The sequence below is a fragment of the Lynx canadensis genome, chromosome D4, assembly GCF_007474595.2.
Source record: "Lynx canadensis isolate LIC74 chromosome D4, mLynCan4.pri.v2, whole genome shotgun sequence".
Lineage (NCBI taxonomy): Eukaryota > Metazoa > Chordata > Mammalia > Carnivora > Felidae > Lynx > Lynx canadensis.
The window spans coordinates 1,058,746-1,079,064 of NC_044315.2; the positions used below are offsets into that span (position 1 = coordinate 1,058,746).

Genomic DNA, 20,319 nt, shown 5'->3' on the forward strand with positions numbered 1-20,319 from the left:
GCGAGATCATGACCTGAGCTGAAGTCGGACGCTCAACTGACTGAGCCCCCCGGGCGCCCCCCCAAGAAAAGAATATTTAAAGAAAATAAACAGCATTTTACATTTCTACAGTTATTATCCGATTTGAGGGAAACACACCAAAAACCACACCTGCCCCCATCCAGGCTTATGAACAGCCCCCCTCCCCCAGGCCACCAGGGCCCATGGACACCACATCGGTCAAACTGGGGGCTGAGGAAGGTGCCCATGGGACCCCTTCAGGAAGAGGAGACCCCCAGGGTAGATCCTCCCCATCCCCTTGACAGGTCTGGCAGCACAGGTAGGAGCCCACTTTACAGAGCAGAACACGGAGACCCAGGGCCTCAGACCTCTCTCCCCTCACTGCCTTCCCTGGTTCCTTTCCACGAGTCCATTCATTCCACAATGTTCCAGCGTACTGCCTGCTCCCAGTTGTAAACTGAGATGGGCGGGTGGTAGGGTGGGGGCCAGACCCCAAATGCAGAGGCCACGGCTTCAATCAGCTGCCCAAGGCGTCCGTGTGGGTTCTTGCTGCCTCTCCAACAGCCGCCCACAAGTTCCTTCCTGGCCCCTTACACCTGCACAGGGGGAGCCACAGTCCTCTCTGAGATTCAGCACAGGCTTTGAGGTCGCTGTAGGGGCCGTTTGCAGGTAAACAGGGAGGGCTCCCTGGAAGGGGGGCTGAAGCCTGAAGGTAAGAGACCCTGGCATAGCCCAGGCACTGCTCCCAGTCTGGGCCAGGACGCAGAGAGGCTGGGGCCCTGGGCAGCTGGGAGGGCGGAGGGGGGCAGGGGGAGGTGGCAAGGGGGTGGGGCCTGAGGGGCCCAGTTCCAGCCTTGATCACCGCAGGGCCTCCGTGATCTCAGGGTGATCTCAGGAAGGTGGCAGAACCTTCTCTAGCCCCCAGATGAAAACACTAAGCCTCGTGGCATCGGGGTGGGGGGGCCTGTCAGAGTCACGGTCTCAGCCATGGATGAGGGGACAAGGTTTTGGGGCAGGGGGTGGCCCAGGCAGTCTGTCATCTGAGGTGGGCCAAGTGCCTTCCCCACCTGGGCCTCAGTTTCCCTCCCTGCACACAGTCAGCGTTGCCGGGCTCTCCAAGAGGCCCCGGAAAACATGGATGGATGCAGCAGCCCAGCACATGGCTCATATCAGCCACGGACCCACCTCTAGAACCGACCCCAGTGCCTCCTGCTGCTTCTGATGGCTTTCGTGGCAGGTGGGTGTCCTGAGCTGTGACAAGGGACACGGTTTCCCGTGGGATGTGGCAGAGGTCTTGGGCCACCCCAGCTGCCTAACAGTACAGGGGGCCAGCACCACATGCTTGAACGCCCAGAACCCACTACCCAGCTGTAGACCAGCGAGAACAGTTTGTGTCCCTGACCTCGATGCCATCTGTCAGGGGCTGAACTGTGCCCAGACCCCCACCCCCCAAATTCAAGTGCTGGAGTCCTAACCCCAGTACCTCAGAACATGCCGTTTTTGGAGACAGTACCTCTCTACAGGTAACCAAGTTAAAGTGAGGTCAGAAGGGCTGCCTCTAATCCAGTTAAGACTAGTGTCCCTATAAAAAGGGTAAATCTGGGCAGCGACAGAAATGTACAAAGGGACAGACGGCCATGTGAAGTTTGGAATGATACAGCCACAAGCCAGGGAACTACAGGAAGCTGAACAGAGGCCTGGAATAGATCCTTCCTAGGGCCTTTGGAGGGGACACATCTGCTGGCACCTGATCTCAGGCCCCGAGACAACAGGTGTGCAGTTCTAAGACACTCAGCCTGTGGCGCCCTGTTACAGCATGTACCCCGGAACATACCGCCCTAAGTGGCCAGGCTCAATCTGGCATTTGGGACTCCTGGAGGCCTGGGCCAGCCGGTGCCACCTCCCCTCCCACTCACAAGCAGAGACCAGGGTTAGCCCTGTGTGCAAGCCCTGGAGATGGGCTGGGCGCCTCTGGCAGGGAATTCTGGGGCTCCAGCCTAGTGTGGTCTAGAGGGAGCAGGGATCACAGCAGGCCCTGTGGGCTCACCTGGCTTTCCCAAGTGGCAAACGGGATATACTTGCTTGGTCAGGGGAACTGAAGAAACTCATCATGTGTGGTCCACAGGTCTGAAGTGGGGACCAGATATTATGGGGTGACCGCAACTCAGACCCAGGAGAGGGGAGGGTCCCTCACGTATTCCACTGGCTCTGAAAGCAGAGGTGGGGATGGGCTGCCCTGCTGGGACCCTGCTCTGTGGTTCCAGGAGAACACTCACCTCTTCGTGCCACCTGCCAGGCCCTCCAGAGCCAGTCCTGTCCACCTGGGCCACCTTCTCAGGCTTCATGAGCCAGGGACTTCGGCTGTTCTTCAAGCTTCCAAAATATTCCACCTCAGGACTTTTGCATCTGCTGTTCTTTCTTCCAAGATCACTTCCTCCAACTCCGCAAGAGACAAGCCTGCTTGGGAGCAGCCCTGAGCCACCCAGTGCCGCCTCTGCTGGGAAGTAGTCTGAGAGCCCCCTGGGCGAATGGCCAAGCAAGGACGCGGCGCCTGGGCGGGGTGGGGTCAGCGGGAGAGGAAGGGGCGGGCTGCAGCTCCGGGTCCAGCCCGGACCACGACCCGGGGAGCTGGGCCGGGGGCTGAGCCTGGAGAGGGCAGGTGCCCCGCCGCGTTCGTGAGGGCACAGCCAGACCCCAGGGGTCTGAATCTGCCCCCACCACCCGGGGCTCCTCAGTGAAGACCTACAGCATCGACCCCCCAGCTCAGAGGGCCTGGCCCACAGGGACACGGATGGGGTTCACATGTGCCGCTCACGGAGGACACCTGGCCTGGGGAACCGGGGTTTTCAGAGGGGCGGGAGCCGAGGGCAAAGCCCGTGCAGAGCCCTGGAGCGAGACTTCCTGCACCGCCAGCTTTGCCCCCTGGGGGGTTGGGGCTCCCGCGGGGTCGGCCCCGCCCCCGACCTACGGGGCGGGGCCGGCCCTAGGGGACGTGTCCCGGGCCGCCCCGCCCCTCCGGCTCAGGCCCCGCGGTCCCCGCCGAGCGGCGAGGAGCGCAGGGATGCACGGGGCGGCCTCGACCCCTCGCCGCAGGGCGAGGCCCGGGGGGCGCGCGGCGGACGCCGAACCCGCCCCGGGGAACGGCACAGGTGAGCGCCGGGGCTGCGGGCCACGAGCGAGGCTCTGCACCCATTTCACGGACCGGGAAGCCAAGAGGCGCGCGGCGCAGCGGGAGCGGGGAGGGGGTGCGCACAGCCGTGGCGGTGGGGGCGCGCAGCCGGGAGAAGGGGCGCACGGCCGCGTCCGGGGAGGCCCACAGCCCGAGACCCGCCCGAGGACGACCCTCTCCGACCCTCCCCTCCCGCCCAGCCGGCGCCCCAGCGGAGCCGAAGCCCGGCTGCAGGCGGCCCGAAACCAGGCGGCGGCGGCCAGCCGCCCCTCCGCGCAGGTGCGCGCCCGCTCCCGCTGCGGCGCCCGCCCCGCCCGCGCCCCGCTCGGAGCAGGGGAAGTCGGTGCGGCCGACGGGGGGACCCGGCCTCGCTTAGCGGGGAGGCGCTCCGGTGCCCCGGCTGGCCCCCACCCCCAGTCCACAGGTGAGGAAACTGAGCCTGGCGGGGGAACGGCTCTCCGCGGTCGCCAGGCTCCCGGGCCAGGGACGAAGTCTGGGGTCTCCGGAAGTGGGAGGACTGGCACTTAGCGTACTTTGTGACTGATTTCGAGAATGTTTTGAAGAGGGTTCACCTTCGTTCTTTGGCTGCGGTGTGGGCAGCTCGTCCGAAGCCCCAGGTTTGGAGGCTGGCTTTGCTGCATGAATGCGCCTAAAGCCTAACTGAGAAACAGAACCAGAGGTCCCCGAGGCTCACTTTAGCGGACACTGCCCCCTCCCCCTTATGCCTGAAGGTCTCTGCACACCTGTGGCCCAGGCCAGGCTCAGGACTGGGCTCTTCGCACGGGTGGAAGCGGGGCCTGGAGAAGCCCCCCTGGGTGCTGCCAGTCCTGCTTAAAACAGTGCCCACCCTGGGGGCCCTGGCGGGCAGCTCCTTCCAAATGGGGAAACTGAGGCCCAAGGAGGCAAGTTGCCGGCAGAGGAGGGGTGCTTGGCTCTAGGGGCAGCCTGGCCTGGTGAGGTGGGTTTATTTTCTTTGACTCCCTGTCCCCCTAATACCGAATTTGGTGCGTGTGACGACCGAGTGAGTGTTGCCCCACTGCCGGGGAGGTGGGTGTTGACCAAGAGGTGGAGAGACTTGCACAAGAGCAGCCTAGGACGGGGAAGGGGAGGCCCTGATGTGTCTGCATACAAAAGACTGTTTGCTGAGAATCCTGGGGGTGGGGGGTGGGGCCTCAGAGGCCAGTCCCCGCCCTCAGGCTTTCCCCGCCTCCGATCTTAGGGCTCGGACTCCTCTGGCCGCCCTGGGGGTCCCAGCCCATTAGCCCTTCCCCAGCATTTGGGGTTGAAAGACACCTCTCACCTGGGATGTGTCGCTCTGCTTCTGGCCTCAGTTTCCCCCACGTGCTTAGTGGGCCCTGCATGCCTGTCCCCGGCCTTGTGGACCAGTCAGGGGGAGTCAGGAAGGGCCTGTGCACCCCCCACCCCCGCCACAGTTGTTCTGCTCCAGAGTAACACAGTCACCCCAGACCCCACCATCCCCCTGCCCCATGGCCCCAGTCTTTTGAGCTTGAAATGTGTACCCACTTGTCCCTGTGGGGTTGTGACAGTTTGGCACACGCTACAACCTAGCAGTGGGGGCGGGGGGCGTGTTTTTCCTTGCCGTGGTAAAATGGACGCATCACTCTGCTCTTCCAACGTCTAGCCGCACGGACCTGGCGTGCCGGGGTCCACGTTCTTCCCTCTTCGCCCAGGTGTGGCTGGTGAAGGGCAGAGGCTGGCTCACAGCAGGGGTTAAGTGTTTGTTGAGTGGAGGCCGGGTGTCCAGCTCGCCATGGAGGCCCCCTTCCGCTGCCCACAGGCCCCCGCCGGCCCTGGCCCGCATCCCGGGCCGCTCCAGCACTCCCTGATGGGGGAGATTGTGCAGGAACGCAGCCCTGCGGGAAGGACACGGTTCCAGCAGCCAGAGGTGACCCCCTCCCACTTCTGGAAGGGCCTTGAAGGAGATGCCTGGGAAGGGGGCTGCAGGAGGACCCGGATGATGAGGGCGTGCCAAGGGCGTGACTCCTATATCCCTGCGGCACCGGTGACCTGCGCCCACTTCACAGAGGACAGACCGAGGCCCAGGGGGAGTGGTGGGAATTCAAGCGTGGCCTCCGTGTTCGGAGGTCCAGCTCCGCCTTCTGCCTTCACGTTCCTTCCCCCGCCCCTGGAGCTTTGGGTGGCAGCTCTTCTTGGGTGGGAACCAGCCTGGGTCTGCTCTGAAACACACTGGGGATTCCGCCAATGTGGGCTGACCCACCAGCTGGGGGGCGTGCCGGGAGACCCTGTCTCCACTGTGGCCGAGGCCCGAGGCCCGGGCCTGCCCTCGGAGGGGACAGGAGAGGTGCTCAGAGAGGGCGAGTATCTAGCCTGAAGACACACAGCCGGGGCTGTGGGCCCCCCCACGTGTGGCTGTCCCCCCCTGCTGGGGTCTTGGGGGTCCCACCCTCCATAGAGCACATGTCACCCTTTGAACTCTCCTCCTTGGGTTTCCCTTTCCGTTTGGGGGAAACCCAGACGCAGATCAAGGAAGCAACTCTCCAGTGTCGCAGGGACCCAGGCCCGTGGTGAGCGGGCCCAGCAACCTGTCTCCCCGTCCCAGTCCCAGTGCACCTCTTCCCAGAACGGAAAAAAGTAACTGATTTACCAGGTCCGGCGGGGGGGGGGGGGGGGGGGAGGTCAGGGTTTGAGGGCAGTGTGGGCTCCGGGAAGGAGGAGGACGGAGCAGGCAGGCCTGTGGCCCAAGGTTCCAGATAAAAGTAACAAACAGACTTGTTCTTCACCCTGCTGGCCATGCGGGGCTGGGCTGGGGAAGCACCACCGCAGGCCCTGCACCCCACCTCCCCATGAGAGGGAGCATCCTCCTGGACCCGTTGGGGCGGGAGCTGGGGACAAGGGGCGTTCCAGGGCAAGTCTGCCCTTCACTGTCCAGGGAGCCCCTAGGGTGTGGTTTGGGTTTGTGTCTTCTTTGCAGTGAATCCATTTACTTTGTTTTTCCTGCTTTAAGATTTATTTGCACCTAGTAAAAAAGAGGTCGTAAAAAAAGGCCACGAAGGGCCCAAGGAGCAATGCACCCAAGGTTGAGGGGTGCATAGGTCCAGCCAGAGAAGGGCTGGGGGGGTGCAGCGCCAGGTGTCTGGGCCAGCCACAGGTGGGAGGGGCCTGGAGGAGAGGACAGCGTGAGGGTGTCCTGCCGGATGCCCAGGGGCAGCGGGGTGTCTGTGAGGGTTTTCAGCAGCGACAGGAGGAGGTGGGATTTGCCTCTTAGATATCAAGGGAGGGGCTGTCGGGAGCCAGTGATGGGGTCTGGGGTCTCCAGGACGGGGAGGGGTCAGTAAGGGCTGTGAGCAGAAGCTGGGTTTGCCGTGTCGAGGGCCATGGTGTCAAGGGCCCGCTGGCCCATCCGCCAGCCGTGGTGATTCCTCAGGACGTCTCTGGGAGGGGGTCTTGGGTGGACGTGACTACAGCCCCCCGCAGCCCTTTGGCACTCAACCACCTCCCTGCCCTGGCTGTGTGTCACCAGTTCTGTGGAAGGGTCTCGTGGGGACCCTGCCAGTGTACACGGGGGACATCAGTTTCCTCATCTGGAAAATGGGCTCAGCCCAGAGATGTGTTCGCTGGCCTTCTGGGCGCAGGGAAGGGATGCCGGAAGAGACCCATAGGAGCCTGGGGGTGTCTGGGGTGCCATGGGCTGGGTGCTCAGAATGAGGCATTGAGCCCCCTCCTGGGGAGTGTTTCTGAGCTCAGGCACTGCTCTGAGGTCTCCCTGGGGTGGCCTTACTCTTCTCATGACCCTTGCGGGGGGTGGGGGGGCAGTTCACCCTGTTTTGCAGATAGGGAAATTGAGTCTGAGCAAGGTGAGGCCCAGGTCCAGGACTCAAGTCAGACCCTGTGGAGAGGGCCTGAGGTTTGGGGGCTGGGGGCTTCCCAGCAGGGGCAGGAGCACCTTCCCACCTCAGCATCCTGTCCAGGACGTGGGGCTCCCGGCCGGCCCCCCAGGGAAGGCATTCCCCTCTTCTGGGCAGGTAGTGGGCAGGGCTCCTCCCCCTCCTCTCACCACGATTATGCCTCTGGCCCCGTGTTTCGCCGGCCACACACTGATGCTGTGGCTCTTGCCTCTGACGGGTGTGAGCTCGGCTCGCTGCCTGGAAATGCAGAGTGTGAGGCCGCAGGGCTGGGGCACGGAGCCAGGACTGCACTTAAAGCCCCCCACTCTGAGTCTCTCGGAGACCCGCAGACCCCCACCCCACAGTGTGCTCACTGGGTGGGCTCTAAATCCTGTCTCCTGTCTGCGGGTCGGTGCCGCCCCTCCCCCTTCCCTGACGGACCCCTCTCTCTGTCCCCTTTATGGCTCTGAGCACCTTAGGGAGAATCACTTCTCTCCTTTCAGATGTGTGACCCATCCCCTGGGTGGAGAAACCCAGGATGGGCATCCTGGCCACCCCCACGGGAACCGGCAGCAGCACAGGATGTGAGTGACAGCGGGGCCCTCCCCCAACCCGTGCACACAGGGCGAAGCAGTTCCTGAGATGGCAGTGCTGTCTGGGTGCTTCCAGATGGGTCATAGGTCCAGAGCAGCAGGTGCGGGGGGCGGGGGCGGGGGGGGTGCCGCAGAGCCCGAGGGGTCTGGGCTGGGCCGGGCCCTGGCTGCCAGGCGGCGACATTCAGCAGTGACACTGGCTGGAGGCTCTCTCCCCTTGTCTTAAATATCACAGACGCACCCGCAGAGCTGAATGGATTTATTACCACACCTCCCAGCCTGACCCTGCCCTTGACACTTCACCAGGCTGCTTCATCACCTCTGCTGCCGCTCTGGTCCGTCCCTCAGGGCTCCTGACCTTCTTGAGAAAGTTCTAGGTGTGCAGGCCGGGCGCTTGGTGCGGGTGCTGTGAGCGCTCCCGGCCTCTCCCCCTGGCCAGCCCCCTCCCCAGGCGGGTCACACGGGGCAGCACCGAAAGAGGCTGCTTAGCGGCCCCAGCCCCAGAAGCAGAAGTGGCGGCTCTAAATTGAGGACTAGGAAGTGTTGGCTCCCTGGTGACCCCGGGGGAGGGGCCACGTGGCCGGCCTGTGGCTGCTCCGTCTACCGGTTCCAGAATGCCCCGCCCGCCTCCTGGCGGGGAGGACAGCCGGTGTCCGTGTCCACGGGTCCTGGTGGGGGCGCTGGCTGCAGCCCGGTGGCTGGGACAGCCTTTCCGTCGCTCCTGCCTTGGCGCCTGTCGAGGCCAAGTGTGGCGGTCAGTTAAGAGCCCAGAGTCTGCAGTGTTCAGTCCCAGGTCAGCGAGCGGAAGCGGGCAGCGTCCACCTTGGGGGCACAGGGTGGGTCCCCTGCCCTCCACGCCGGGGCTCTGCGCGCACACACACACACCGCACCCGCCCCGGTACGCCAGTCTTTTCCATCTTGACCAAGCTAAGGGGCCAAAACAATACCTCGCATTTCAAATCTGCACTTCTTTGATTGACACAAGTATTTTCCTGGAATTTCTAGGAGCTTTATTGAGATGTCACTCACCCATTTAAAGTGTGCATTTAACGTGTGCAGCTCAGTGGCTTATAGTACGTTTTCAGATAGGTACGGTCATCACCACAGTCCGTTTTAGAACATTTCATCACCCCGGAGAGAAGCCGCGCGCCCTCCAGCAGTCTCCCCCCCACGCCCCCCGCACCCCCCGCCCATGGCTAATCTGCTTTCCGCCTGTGAGGATTTGCTTGCCTCTTCCAGACACTTCCTATAAACAGAGTCTGACAACATGAGGTTTTGTGACTGGCTCAGGCACCGAGCGTCCTGTCCTCATAGGGTTCGGCCACACCGTGGCCTGTGTCGCTGCCCCTCTCCTTTTTGTCGTCTGGTGCTGTTCCAGCGGGGCTTGTACCATTTTCTATTTATCTGTCCACTCATCCGTGTGGACGTTGGGGTGGTTTCCACCGTTTGGCTCTCGTGAGTGACGCTGTTGTGTGTGTGTGTGTGCAAGTCTGTGTGTGGGTGTGTTTTCATCTCGGTTGTGTTGCTGGGCGGGGCGGCGCTGCACCGCGTGGTAACGCCCCGTGTGACTGTCAGGAAGGGGGCTTCACGTGTTGTGTTCCCACCTGCAGGGCACGCGGCTCCAGGTTCTCCACCTCCTGGGGACACCTGGTCCTTTTCAGGGACAGGTGCTTGCTGGATGTGAAGCAGGGACTCCCTGGTGATTTGATTTGCATTTGCCTGAAGGAAGGACGTTGAGCATCTTGTCATGTGCTTATGGGGGCCACTGGTATGTCTGTCGAGAAATGTCTGTCCAGATACTTTACCCATTTTTAAATTTGGTTATTTGTCTTTTATGTTGGAGTGAGCGTAACGGGGCATCTGGGTGGTTCAGTTGGTTGAACGGCCGACTCTTGATTTCGGCTCAGGTCATGATCCCAGGCTGGTGGATCGAGCCCCGCCTTGGGCTCTGCACCGAACAAGGGGCCTGCTTAAGAGTCTCTCTCTCTCTCCCTCTGTCACCTCCCTCTCTCTCTCTCCCTCTGCCCCCTCCCCGCCCCCTCCCCACTCTCGCACGCACTCTTTCTCTCTCTCAAATAAAAATTTTTTTCATTTATAATTCAGCATAATAACTTCCGCACTCTAAACACAAGTCCTTTATCAGATGTACAGTTGACAAATATTTTCTCACACTGTAGCTTGTCTTCTTTCTTTCTTGATCATGGCCTTTGAAGCACAAAGATTTTTAATTTCAGTCAAGTCCCATTTATCTATTTTTTGCTTTTGTCGTTAGTCTTTTGGTGTCGAATCAAGGTCGGGAAGATTTATCCCTCTGCTTTCGTCTGAGAGTTCTGCAGATTTAGCTCTTACGTTTAGGTCTGGGATTCACTTGAAGTTCGTTTTTGTGTCTGGTGTGGGGAGAGGGCCAGCGCTGCTTTGCCTGTGGATGTGGTTGCCCAGCGCTAGCTGCTGGAACACCGTTCTCTTCCCGCCGAACGGTCCTCGTGCCCTCATCAAAGTTCACCTGACTTTAAGAGTTCATTTCTGCACTGTCACTTCTGCACCGTTGGCTCCGGGTCTGTCCCTTTCTCACCGTAGCTTTGTGGAAAGTTTCGAAACAAGAAAGTGTGAGTCCTCCAACTTTGATGTTTTTCAAGAGAGTTTTTGTTGGAACTGTCCTAGGTTTTCTGCATTTCCTTAAGAATTTTAGGACCCTTGGGGCGCCTGGGTGGCGCAGTCGGTTAAGCGTCCGACTTCAGCCAGGTCACGATCTCGCGGTCCGTGAGTTCGAGCCCCGCGTCAGGCTCTGGGCTGATGGCTCGGAGCCTGGAGCCTGCTTCCGATTCTGTGTCTCCCTCTCTCTCTGCCCCTCCCCCGTTCATGCTCTGTCTCTCTCTGTCCCAAAAATAAATAAACTTTGAAAAAAAAAAAAAAAAAAGAATTTTAGGACCCTCCTGTCAGTTTCTGGAAAGGCAGCAGCTGGGACTCTGGGAGGGGCTGTGGTGTGTCTGCAGAGGAGCCGAGGCTAGTGTGGCGGTCAGTCTCCCGGCCCGCGGGCACGTGCGACTTCACCTCTGGGCAGGACCTTTATTTCCGCCCGCAGTGTCTTGTAGTTTTCGGGGTTTAAGTTTTACTCTTCTTTTGTTCATTTTATTCCTAAGCGATGTATTCCTTCGGACGCTCTTGTAAATGGAATTGCTTTCTTTATTCCACTTTGTTCCCTGCCACTGTGCTGAAATATGATGGATTTTCGGGTGTTGGGCTTGCATCTTGCAGCCTTGCTGGACTTACGAGTTTCTGTAGGTTTTTAGTAGATGCCTGGGGATTTTTGGATTCGAGATGGTGTCAAATGGAGGTTTGCTTCTTTTCTGATGTGAGTGCTTTTTATTTAATTTTTTTTTAAACTAATTGCCCTTCCCCTGGTTTCTGAGACATTGGTTTTTCTTTTCTGATTTACGTGTTCTTTTCTTTTGTGATTGTTGACACCGTCTTAGTAATTTGGTAGTGCCGTCTATCAGGGAAAGACCTGCTCTGGGACAGGTACCCACACCCCCTGCTCTGCTGCTGACTTAGTCCCGGGCCCCTCCCCTGTGGCACCTTGGTTTCCTCGCGGCAAAACGGAGACGATGATTCTTCTCCGCTGTCCTCTGAGATGGTTAGGAGTGCTGCACGAGGCTAGGAGTGAGGGTGCTTCTTGGCCAGAACATTCTATCAGAGCTGCGTTGCTGGTGGGGGTAGTGATGCTGGTGTCGGACACCCGCAGACGGGGGCCCACATCCTCCCAGCCGCAGGACAGACGGGGACAGCTGCGGCCAGTTCCCGCGGTGTGTCACCCAGCCTTGCTGTGCCTCAGTTTCCCCATCTGTAAGGTGGTGATGGACTGCCCTGCCCACAGGGCTGTAGCCAAGCACCCACTAGGTTCCCAGTGTTAGCTGATCCGGGAGTCAGCGCCCCACCCCTTGCACAAAGCATGAGGGCCCCGGGCTCACATTCTGCCCCACATTTCGGCCCGTGAGCCCCCCTGCCCCCGGTTCTCGGTGGGGCAGAACAAGGGGTGGACTAGTGCGGCGTGGCAGAGCACAGCCAAATGCTGTCACTCACAGTCACTGCCCGTGGTGAGGCCTGGGGCAGCCGCGGCTCCTACTGTTTTCCTGACAGCACGAAGCGGGGCCGATGCTCAGGCTGCTGCCCCCTTAACAACCTCGCCCTGAGTGGGGCAAGGCCAGCACAGCTGGACAAGGGGTGGCTTGACCTCCCCCTGCCTTGGTTTCCCCTCTGGACAGGTGGGACGTGCCAGGCATGTGCGTGTGTGGCTGTCCCGAGTGACAGCCGCTGCCCCGGGCGGTCCTGGGCGTGCTCTCCTCCCACAGCCTATGTGAAATGGGGTGCCATGGTGGCACGCATGGAGCCCCCGGGGCTGTTTCCAGGTGGGCGTGGCCTTGGGGGGCACTCTAGCCCCCGGGGGGTGTCCTGGGTACAGATTTTGAAAGCAGGGCCCGCAGGGTTGGCTGGCGAGTTGGCTGTGGATCAACAAGTGTCCACGTGTCAGGGCTGGAGCACGGAAGGAGCCGGCCTGGTGCTGCCGTCCGAGTGAACACGGGAAAGGCCACGTGTCGCGCAGCCTGGCGAGTGCAGGAGCTTGGCTGGGTCACAGCGTGCCAGGCTGACGGCAGGATGTCATGGCTGGTGCCTTCCCTGGGCACTGTGCTGAGCAGGGGAGCCGGACACAGGGCACGTGGCTGCGTGCATGTGTCCGTGTGCACACACGTGTTCAGAAGGTAGCCTGGTGCCGTCTTGCTGGTTCCGAATCCCTGCCCTGCAACACAGGAGCTGTGTAGCCTCGGGAAGTGACTTAGCCACCCTGTGCCTCGGTTTCCTAACCTGTCAAGTGGGGAGAATGGTGGCTCCCCAGGAAGGCACTGTCCAGGTTGACGTGTCAGTGCACGTAAGGCGTGCGTTCAGCATCCGGCACTCCGTAGGCTCCCTGTAAGTGCCAGCTGTTGTCATTGTGGCGGTCTTGTGACGGTGCTGCGATTGCCACTCCGTTCATACCGTCTCTGTACGTCCTTATGGAAGGACGGCTGGCTGGCATTTGTCACCAGGCTATGCCTTGCTTGGCCGCACAGGTCCACGGCCAGGCACATTGGTGGTTTCTGTACACGTGGGGGTGAACATCCTGGTGTAGAAATCCTGGCTGCAGATTCGTAATTCTTTCCTTTGGCTAAATTCTCGGATGATCCACGACCCAAAGCTCTTCACACGTTTTCCCACCCAGAAAGGTTTGGATCCACGCAGAGCGGGCGTTCCCTGGCCTCTTGAACTTGGCACATGGTCTTTTTTCTCTTACGATTGGCCAGCTCGAGGGGTGAGAGACGAGGTCTCTGAATCCGCACATCCTCAGCTACTGTGAGGAAACAGATTCTTGCTTCTCGGCTCCTTGTGTTTTTTCTGTGAAGCGCGTGTTCCCACGTTAGCCGTTGTTTTTTATTTGGGGTCAGCTTTTGTGGATGGGTACGAAGATGCCAACCAGCAAGGGGGTTGAACCTTCGTCCTGCGCTCTCCGGATCTCTTCCTGGTTGTTTCATCCGAGCTTGTTTGTGTCTCAGTTATTGGAGCAACGAAAGTTCTCCTTTCTTACTTTTCACGCACACTGCCCGTCTCTCCCTTCCCCTGTTTTTTCCTTGCTTCTGCCTTTGGATCTACGCTTAGATACTAATTGTGTGCAGTTGACCCCTGACCAACACAGGAGTTAGGCGTCCTGACCCCCATGCAGTTGATATTTGGATATAACTTCTGACTCCCCGAAAACTTAACCACTAATGGCTACTGTTGGCCGGAAGCCTTACTGATCACATCAAGAGCTGGTTCACACCTATCTCGCATGTTAGATGGGTTATGTGCCGTATGATTACAGTAAAGTAAACTAGAGAAAAGAAACGTCATTAAGAAAGTCCTAAGTAAGAGAAAATCCATTCACAGCCCTGTCCTGTAAAAAGTCCACCCTTGAGCGTACCCGAGCAGTTCAAAACCGAGTTGTTCAAGAGTCACCTGGGTTTGCTTTTCTTGTCTTCTGACACAGATTCGTTTTTTCAACACTGTGGTCTTTGGAACCTCTAAAGTTCACTTGATGTGGGGATCTGTCCGCGTCGGCCCCCAGGCCACCGGCCGAGTGGCTGCCACGCCAGATGGCCTGGGCCGTGGCACCTCACCCAGGGCGTCGTGTGGCTGTTGGAGCATCAGTGCCCTTCCCCGCCGGGGCTCCTTCCCAGCCTCTGCGTCCAGGGTAGGGTCCTCATCTCTGCTCTCTTCTTCCCTAGGCACGTGCACACGGGTGCAGCCGCCCCCGCGGGGCACCCTTCAAGTCCTTCGTGGCGACGGCACTTCTGTGGGGACTGTCCTCGTGTTCCACTGCCCCTCAGGCCACCAGATGGTCGGGTCCGGCCTCCTCACCTGTGCCTGGAAGGGGAGCATCGCCGAGTGGTCTTCAGTGAGCCCCGTGTGCAAGCGTGAGGCCCGCTTCCCCTGAGCACCCGCAGGGGGTGGGGGGCGGCTGGTCCCGTCACGTGGGGCGTGAGCGTCCACGGAGGGGATGCGGTGGGTACAAGTCCCCGCTAGGCCCCTGTAGGGTCCCGACCCCGCTGCTGGCAGCTGGACAGCCCCCACTGGGCCCCACGTCTGCCCACGGACTCCAGGCCCAGCAGCCTCAACCCTCGCTCTGCCACCGACTTGGCCTGTCAGCACCGAGAGCTTGTTTGAGCTGTTCTCGTCATCTTTTAAGCGGGCAGGTCTGTCTGTTCGTTCATTCATTCTTTTATGCACCCATGCAGCAGACCTTAATAGGATATTGTGTGTGCTATGGATTCTAGAACTGGGGACACTGAGGGCCAGGATGCTCGCAGCCCCGGGCTCCCCGTCAGGGGACGAGATGGCTTTCTAGCTTTCGAGTTGTATTTGTTGTACAGGGTGGCGAAGGGTTTTCCAAAGGGAGGTCACTGTATCGTGTTGACGTGTGTCGGGCATCAAAGAGGGCTTCGTAGCCAACACGGTTTGGAACATGCTGGATTAATAGGCTAGAGCACTTCTCAGAGCCTTTCAAATGCTCATGCGCTGGATCAGTCTCTGAGAAGGAGGGCGCCCATCCGGATTAGGCTCCAAGATGACAGGGATTCACTGACAAGGAGCTTTCTCTCTGAGGGCCCATAGCCCTCGGGATGGGCATCTCATACGGCACTCCCTGCGGAGGGGGGACCCGGGCTGCGCTGGCCCCTCGCTCTGGGGTGGGACTCAAGACAATGGCACCTGTGTTCTGGGTGCTTGTCGTGGCCGGGCAGGAAAGGAAGGCCCTAAGAAGTGCCCCACACGATTCCCCTCACCCCCACGGGCCAGAAGATGGATATACAGCTGCGGGGGCGGCCGGGAGAGCTCTTGGGTCTGGGTGGCCTGTGTTCAGCTGGGGCAGGGGATGGGGGTGGAGGCGGGGCGTGAGCAGTGTCACCGCAGGGCAGGGTGTGCAGTGTTGCTCAGACTAGGACCCTGGGCCTTGTCTTCCCAGGATGCCCGTTAGAAGGCGGTAGAACACTGCTCGACCCATAGCTGAGGTCACACGGCTGTTAAGCAGCAAAGGCCCTTTGGCCTCAGACACAGGCATTCTTCTTGCTTTTGAGCCTCCTGGAAAGTGAACTGAGAAGGCACGTGGGCCCCTGAAGGGTTTACCAGCCTGGAGCACGTGGAAGCAGGCCACGGCTGGCATGGGGCCGCCATGGAACCAGGGGGCTATCACTGAACTCCTTTCAGAGCTTTTCCGGGTGTGCTGCTGTGAACTCCTACACACCCTCCGAAACCCTGCCCAAGCACCCCCCCCCCCTTTAGGGGACAGTGTTCCCTGACAGCCCCAGCCACCAGCACCTACCTCCCTGCCTCCCCCACGGAACGGGGTTGCCGAGGGCCTCGCGAGCCCTGTGCAGGAGGTGGCCCTGTCTCCCTCACAGCCGTGCCGCCGTACGAGACCTTCGGCTTCAAGGTGGCCGTGATCGCCTCCATCGTCAGCTGCGCTGTCATCCTACTCATGTCCGTGGCCTTCCTCACCTGCTGCCTCATGAGGTGCATGAAGAGGAGTGAGCAGCCGTCCGACAGGTACGCTGGCCCCAGCGGCCTCCAGCCCTCCCTGCCGCCCGAGCCTGAGGGCAGAGGGCGCTCCATGGGCACTTGCCATCCGTGCCCTGGGCCTCCGGCGGGTGTCCAGGGGCGCTGGGGCTGCCCTGGCTCCTCAGGGAGCCCGGCTACCGAGTGCTGCCCCGCAGCAGCCTGCGACTCACAGAGCCTCGCGGCTCTGGAAGGTCTTTCCTAACCAGGCCGCACACATGGGTCTGGTCTGGGCCTCCTTCAGTCTGGGTCCGCTCGCGGCCTGGGCTCCGCGGTGCTGGGTGAGCAGGGCGAGGAGCCAGAGTCCGGCTCATCAACCGCCTTGCAGAGGATTTGGCATCCTGAATGTCCTTCCCCCGTCTCTCCCCAGGGCAACCCAGCTGTGGCTCCAGCTGAGAGCCGGGGACTTGGATACGGTGCAGGCCTCCTACCTCGGCCTCAAGGGCCCGAACAATGGCGGCGGTGGTGGCAGGGACCCCGGGGTCCGCCCTGGCCAGGCGCACGACAACTACAGCTTCACCACGTGGGCACGGGCACGGCGAGGGGGGCATTGGGCGTGAGGGTGGGGGGCCCAGCTCGGTCGGGACGCCCGTCATCCCACACGCTGTCCACCCTTACCTGGGCCTCAGCTCCCACCACCCAGTGCCTTTATCCTGGGAACTCAGACCTGCAGAGACAGGAGGTCCCCTCCCGGGGGACGCAGCAGGGCTCTGGGTCTTGTGTTTCTTGCACGGGCACACAGACTTTCTGAACCGTTACGGGGACTTTCTCTTATGTCCCTTCCTCTGACTCCCGGAGTCTGGTCAAGACTGCACGTGGGCTGCAGATACAACAGCTCCCGGTGTTTCTAGCTTTCAGCATGTGCCCTCTGACCCCAGCGCTGGGGCTCCGGGCGCCTTCAGTGGGGCGGGCTGTTTGTTTTTGGCAGCTTTGTCTCTTGCGGGTTCTGGGACGCCAGGCTTCTGCATGGCCACACTCAGGCTGCATCTCCCGGATGTGCCCCCTGGTGGCGCTGCTGTGGGTCACAGACGCAGGTCAGGCTGGCGCCCCGTGGTCACGTGCTCTGGGGCCTCTCGGTTGAGGCGTCCACGTCACGTGATGAGGAGGGGACTCTGCAAGGGGCCATACTGCTCCCCCCACGGCCCTGACCTGTGGCCTGGGGGTTACACGTGGTGATTCTAATTGTGCCGCGACTCTGTCCTTCCTGTTGTGAGGAATGAGGATGAGCTCTGGCTGTTTACTCACTGTCTTTTTGGTTTTGCTGTTTGCACGTCACTCTGAACTCTTTCCTGAACTTTATTTTGGGGAGATGTCAGGAGCACACAGAAGCAGACGGAAAGTGTAATGGGCCCCCTGTCATGCTCACGGTCACCGTCCCCGACCTCATCTGGGCTCACGTTTCCACAGGCTCTAGTCCTTTCCGTCCACCTGTCCCCGTCCGGTGGCCTTGCCGCATGGCGGCTGCTGCGGCCTCAGGGTCCTCTGTCAAACGGCCAGGGTCTTAGCAGTGCCTGGGCCGGCTGGACAGGGCTCGGGGAGTGCCGGCCGTCACCGTTCATCCTGCCCTTGTCTTGAGGCGCGACTGTGGTGCGGTGGTCTGGCCCCGTGTCTGTTTGCGACCTCCCGGGCCCGGCGATGGCTGGAGTGTGGAGTCTGGCCCACGGGGAGGCGCTGATTTCCTGTCTCCCTCCCTGGAGCTCCAGATGCACCTTAGACACACACTAGGCGCACGTCACGGTGGCGTGGCAGAAATGCTGCCTCGCCCCCTTTCCATCCATGCACCACGTGGTCCGCGGTCCCCAGAGCGTCGCCCCAGATGCTCCAGCCACTGCACTCGGGTTTGGGTGAATGTCTGCACTTACTTAGAGTGGTTTTCCTTTCTCAAGATGACATTTGGGACCACCCAAGAATGGACTGTTGAGGTCAACAGTCTGGATGGTTTCATTTCCACGTTCTTTCCCCCGGAGCCCAGCACAAGTTATCTGAGCCGTTTCACAGCAGCTGCACCGTCACCGGGTGTCAGGACTTGTCTCCCGCTCACTCCCTTAGCAGGCGCAGCTTCATGCTCCTCGGCGGCCCCTCGGTTAACGCTGAGGTGTTCCCCACACCATCGCTGTCAGTTGTATTGTTGGCTTTAGTCCTTCGGGGTTACTCTGCGTGTCGCCTGCTGGTGACGGCTGTTCCGGGAGCTCTGTGTGTCCTTGGGACAGAAGCGTAGCCACGGCCGCAAGTGCCTGCCTCTTTGCTCCGGCTGCACCGTGGGGTCTCGGCTGATGCGTTCCCTTCGCGGACGGTCAGCACCCCCCCTCCCCCCGGCAGGTCTCAGAGCTTTTCCATCGCCCCCCACCCGGTGGCACCTTCCCTTCCCATTACAGACTGTGACACACCGTGCTGTGTCTTAGCTGGGGACGCACGAGTTCGGTGGGGGAGGAACGGCTGTCTCTCGGATGTGCCTTCCTAGGTAAGGCCCAGGGCCTCGAGCCCCCCATCTAGGTCAGTGGGGCTGTCTGGAGGAGGCCAGATGTGCCCCCGGCATTCCTGTTTTCTGTATGTTTCCCAGCAACTCCCAATAGGCCAGGTGCTGCTCTAACCTTAGCAGCGGGCACTGTTTCCATCCCATTTTGATAGAAACTTGTCCAGAATCGCACATAACTGCTAAGCGTGAAGCCGAGTTTGGACTCTGGCTGTCTGGCTCCAAAGTCCACAGCCTCACCCACCAAGCAGTCTTTCCTCTCCGCTAATTAATTAACTGGTTCATTTACTTATTCATCAAACCAACATAACTTCTTAACTCCTACTACTTCCTAGAGCTTTTCTGAGAGTTAAGTGTGGGGGGAGCAGAGATCCAGGCAGGCTTCCTGGAGGAGGTGATGCCTGTGGTGAACAGATGGGGAGAGTCTGCATTTGGGGGAAGGAGAGAGACAGCATCTTAAGTGGGGGCAGGAAGCAGCAGGGCAGTGTGAGCAGGAGACGACCCGGTGGATGGGGGTGCAGGCTCTGGTCAGGCTGAAGAGTGTGATTGGTTTGTGGCTTGGAGGTGGGATGCACAGAGGAACCGGAGATACAGGCAGTGGGTGATCTGGCCCCAGGCCACCGGAGGACAGCCTGGAGGAGCAAAGCTGTCTCTGCCCCCAGCAACGGGGCCGGGGAGAGGCCCGGCCCCTGTGCTTTCTGCACACGCTGAATAAGCCCCCTTCCCCAGCACCGCCCCAGGAAGCCCCTTCCCAGCTTGGAAGGTGGGCAATGCTGCTCCTTGGACCACATACCTCATACGAGTGAGGGGTCTGAGGCCCAGGGAGGGGCCTCCTCAGGCTCAGGGCAGTTCTGACCCTGCCCCGAGCCCACTGAAGGCAGGGCCCAGGTGCCCGGCATGGGGGCAGTGTCGGGTTACACGGGGTCCCCGCTCTTCCCCCAAGCTTTGCCTCTTCTTCCTGCAGAGACCCGGGTGAGGGCACCAGAGAAATGGCTGGCATGGCCCGTGGCGTGGACAAGGACCCCTGGACCACCCGTCCTGCTGGCTCACCCCGTGCCCAGCTGATGGCGCACACGGCGGACCCGGGGCACGCCCTGCCTGCCTCCTGGCCCGCTGCGGGAATGTCCAGGCAGCATGCGGCCTACGTCCCGGGGTGACTGAGGCAGAGGCCAGAGCCTGCCCTCCACACTGGGAAGACCAGGCCAACCCCACCACCCAGCCACCTGCATATCCACCTGTGCCCAGCTTAAGAGTGGTCAGTGAAATCACCTTCTGGGGTTAGGGATCCCTCAGGGTGCTGAGCTGGGGACGCCAGTGGGGTGTCCTGTCCCGGGGACGCCCAGCCAGAACAGTTTTTATAGATAGGCTCCCTTGGAACCGGCACGAAAGGTTCTGGAACCAGGTGCAGCCCTGCCTAGCCTGCTCCTTTAAAGAAACTGGAGGACGTTTTAAGCAAATCTCGTTTATAGCAGAGCAGGAGGCCGGGCAGCCAGCCTCTCAGCTCCTGCTGGCTGCCTCATCTTCCCCGCGGGCCAGGCCGGGGCCTGTGAGCAGGGGCCCAGCTGGGGTGCTGCCCCTGTTACCTGCACAGTAGCCACGAGGGGTGAGAGGTGGGAAATAAACCATTCTAACACTGGGAAAACAAAGATAAAGACCACTGTCTTTTTTTTTTTTTTTTTTTTTTTTTAATTTTTTTTTTTCCAACACTTATTTATTTTTGGGACAGAGAGAGACAGAGCATGAACGGGGGAGGGGCAGAGAGAGAGGGAGACACAGAATCGGAAACAGGCTCCAGGCTCCGAGCCATCAGCCCAGAGCCCGACGCGGGGCTCGAACTCACGGACCGCGAGATCGTGACCTGGCTGAAGTCGGACGCTTAACTGACTGCGCCACCCAGGCGCCCCAAAAGACCACTGTCTTGATTTTCAATCTCTGTTGTACTCAGGGTGTAAAACAACTCCCTTATTGTCACTGCCGCTCAGGGCCCCGGGCTTGCTGGGGCTCCGTCGGGCAGCGCCATCAGCAGCCTGCTCACAGAGACCTCAACGGCAGTGGCCGTCTCGAGTGGCCCGGGTCTCCTTGCACTCGACACTGGGG

The 20,319-nt window shown here is 60.6% G+C and overlaps 1 protein-coding gene and 1 long non-coding RNA gene across 3 annotated transcripts; both read left to right on the plus strand.

Annotated features, from left to right (window-relative positions):
* Positions 1-587: 587 nt before the first annotated feature.
* LOC116738436 lies at positions 588-2,380 on the plus strand. Its single transcript, XR_004344381.1, has 3 exons — positions 588-712; positions 1,098-1,237; positions 2,297-2,380. It is a non-coding gene; the product is annotated as an uncharacterized LOC116738436 (long non-coding RNA).
* A 634-nt stretch (positions 2,381-3,014) lies between these two features.
* On the plus strand, positions 3,015-19,864 carry SUSD3 (sushi domain containing 3). 2 transcript variants are annotated; one of them, XM_030293289.1, is made up of 5 exons: positions 3,016-3,149; positions 13,925-14,113; positions 15,596-15,740; positions 16,120-16,272; positions 19,187-19,864. In XM_030293289.1, the coding sequence occupies exons 1-5, from the start codon at positions 3,062-3,064 to the stop codon at positions 19,377-19,379; spliced, it is 768 nt and encodes a 255-aa protein (XP_030149149.1). In that variant the 5' UTR covers positions 3,016-3,061; the 3' UTR covers positions 19,380-19,864. The 2 variants fall into 2 exon arrangements, with proteins under 2 accessions (XP_030149150.1, XP_030149149.1); XM_030293290.1 differs by lacking the exon at positions 16,120-16,272 and having other exon boundaries at positions 3,015-3,149.
* The last annotated feature ends 455 nt before the right edge of the window (positions 19,865-20,319 follow it).

What these genes read in the sequence shown, in the direction of transcription:
- SUSD3 (XM_030293289.1), top strand. Translation starts at nt 3,062, where the DNA reads ATGCACGGGGCGGCCTCGACCCCTCGCCGCAGGGCGAGGCCCGGGGGG. An exon ending in AGTGAGCCCCGTGTGCAAGC is followed by an intron (nt 14,114 to 15,595) that starts GTGAGGCCCGCT and finishes TCTCCCTCACAG; the next exon opens with CCGTGCCGCCGTACGAGACC. An exon ending in GACAACTACAGCTTCACCAC is followed by an intron (nt 16,273 to 19,186) that starts GTGGGCACGGGC and finishes TTCTTCCTGCAG; the next exon opens with AGACCCGGGTGAGGGCACCA.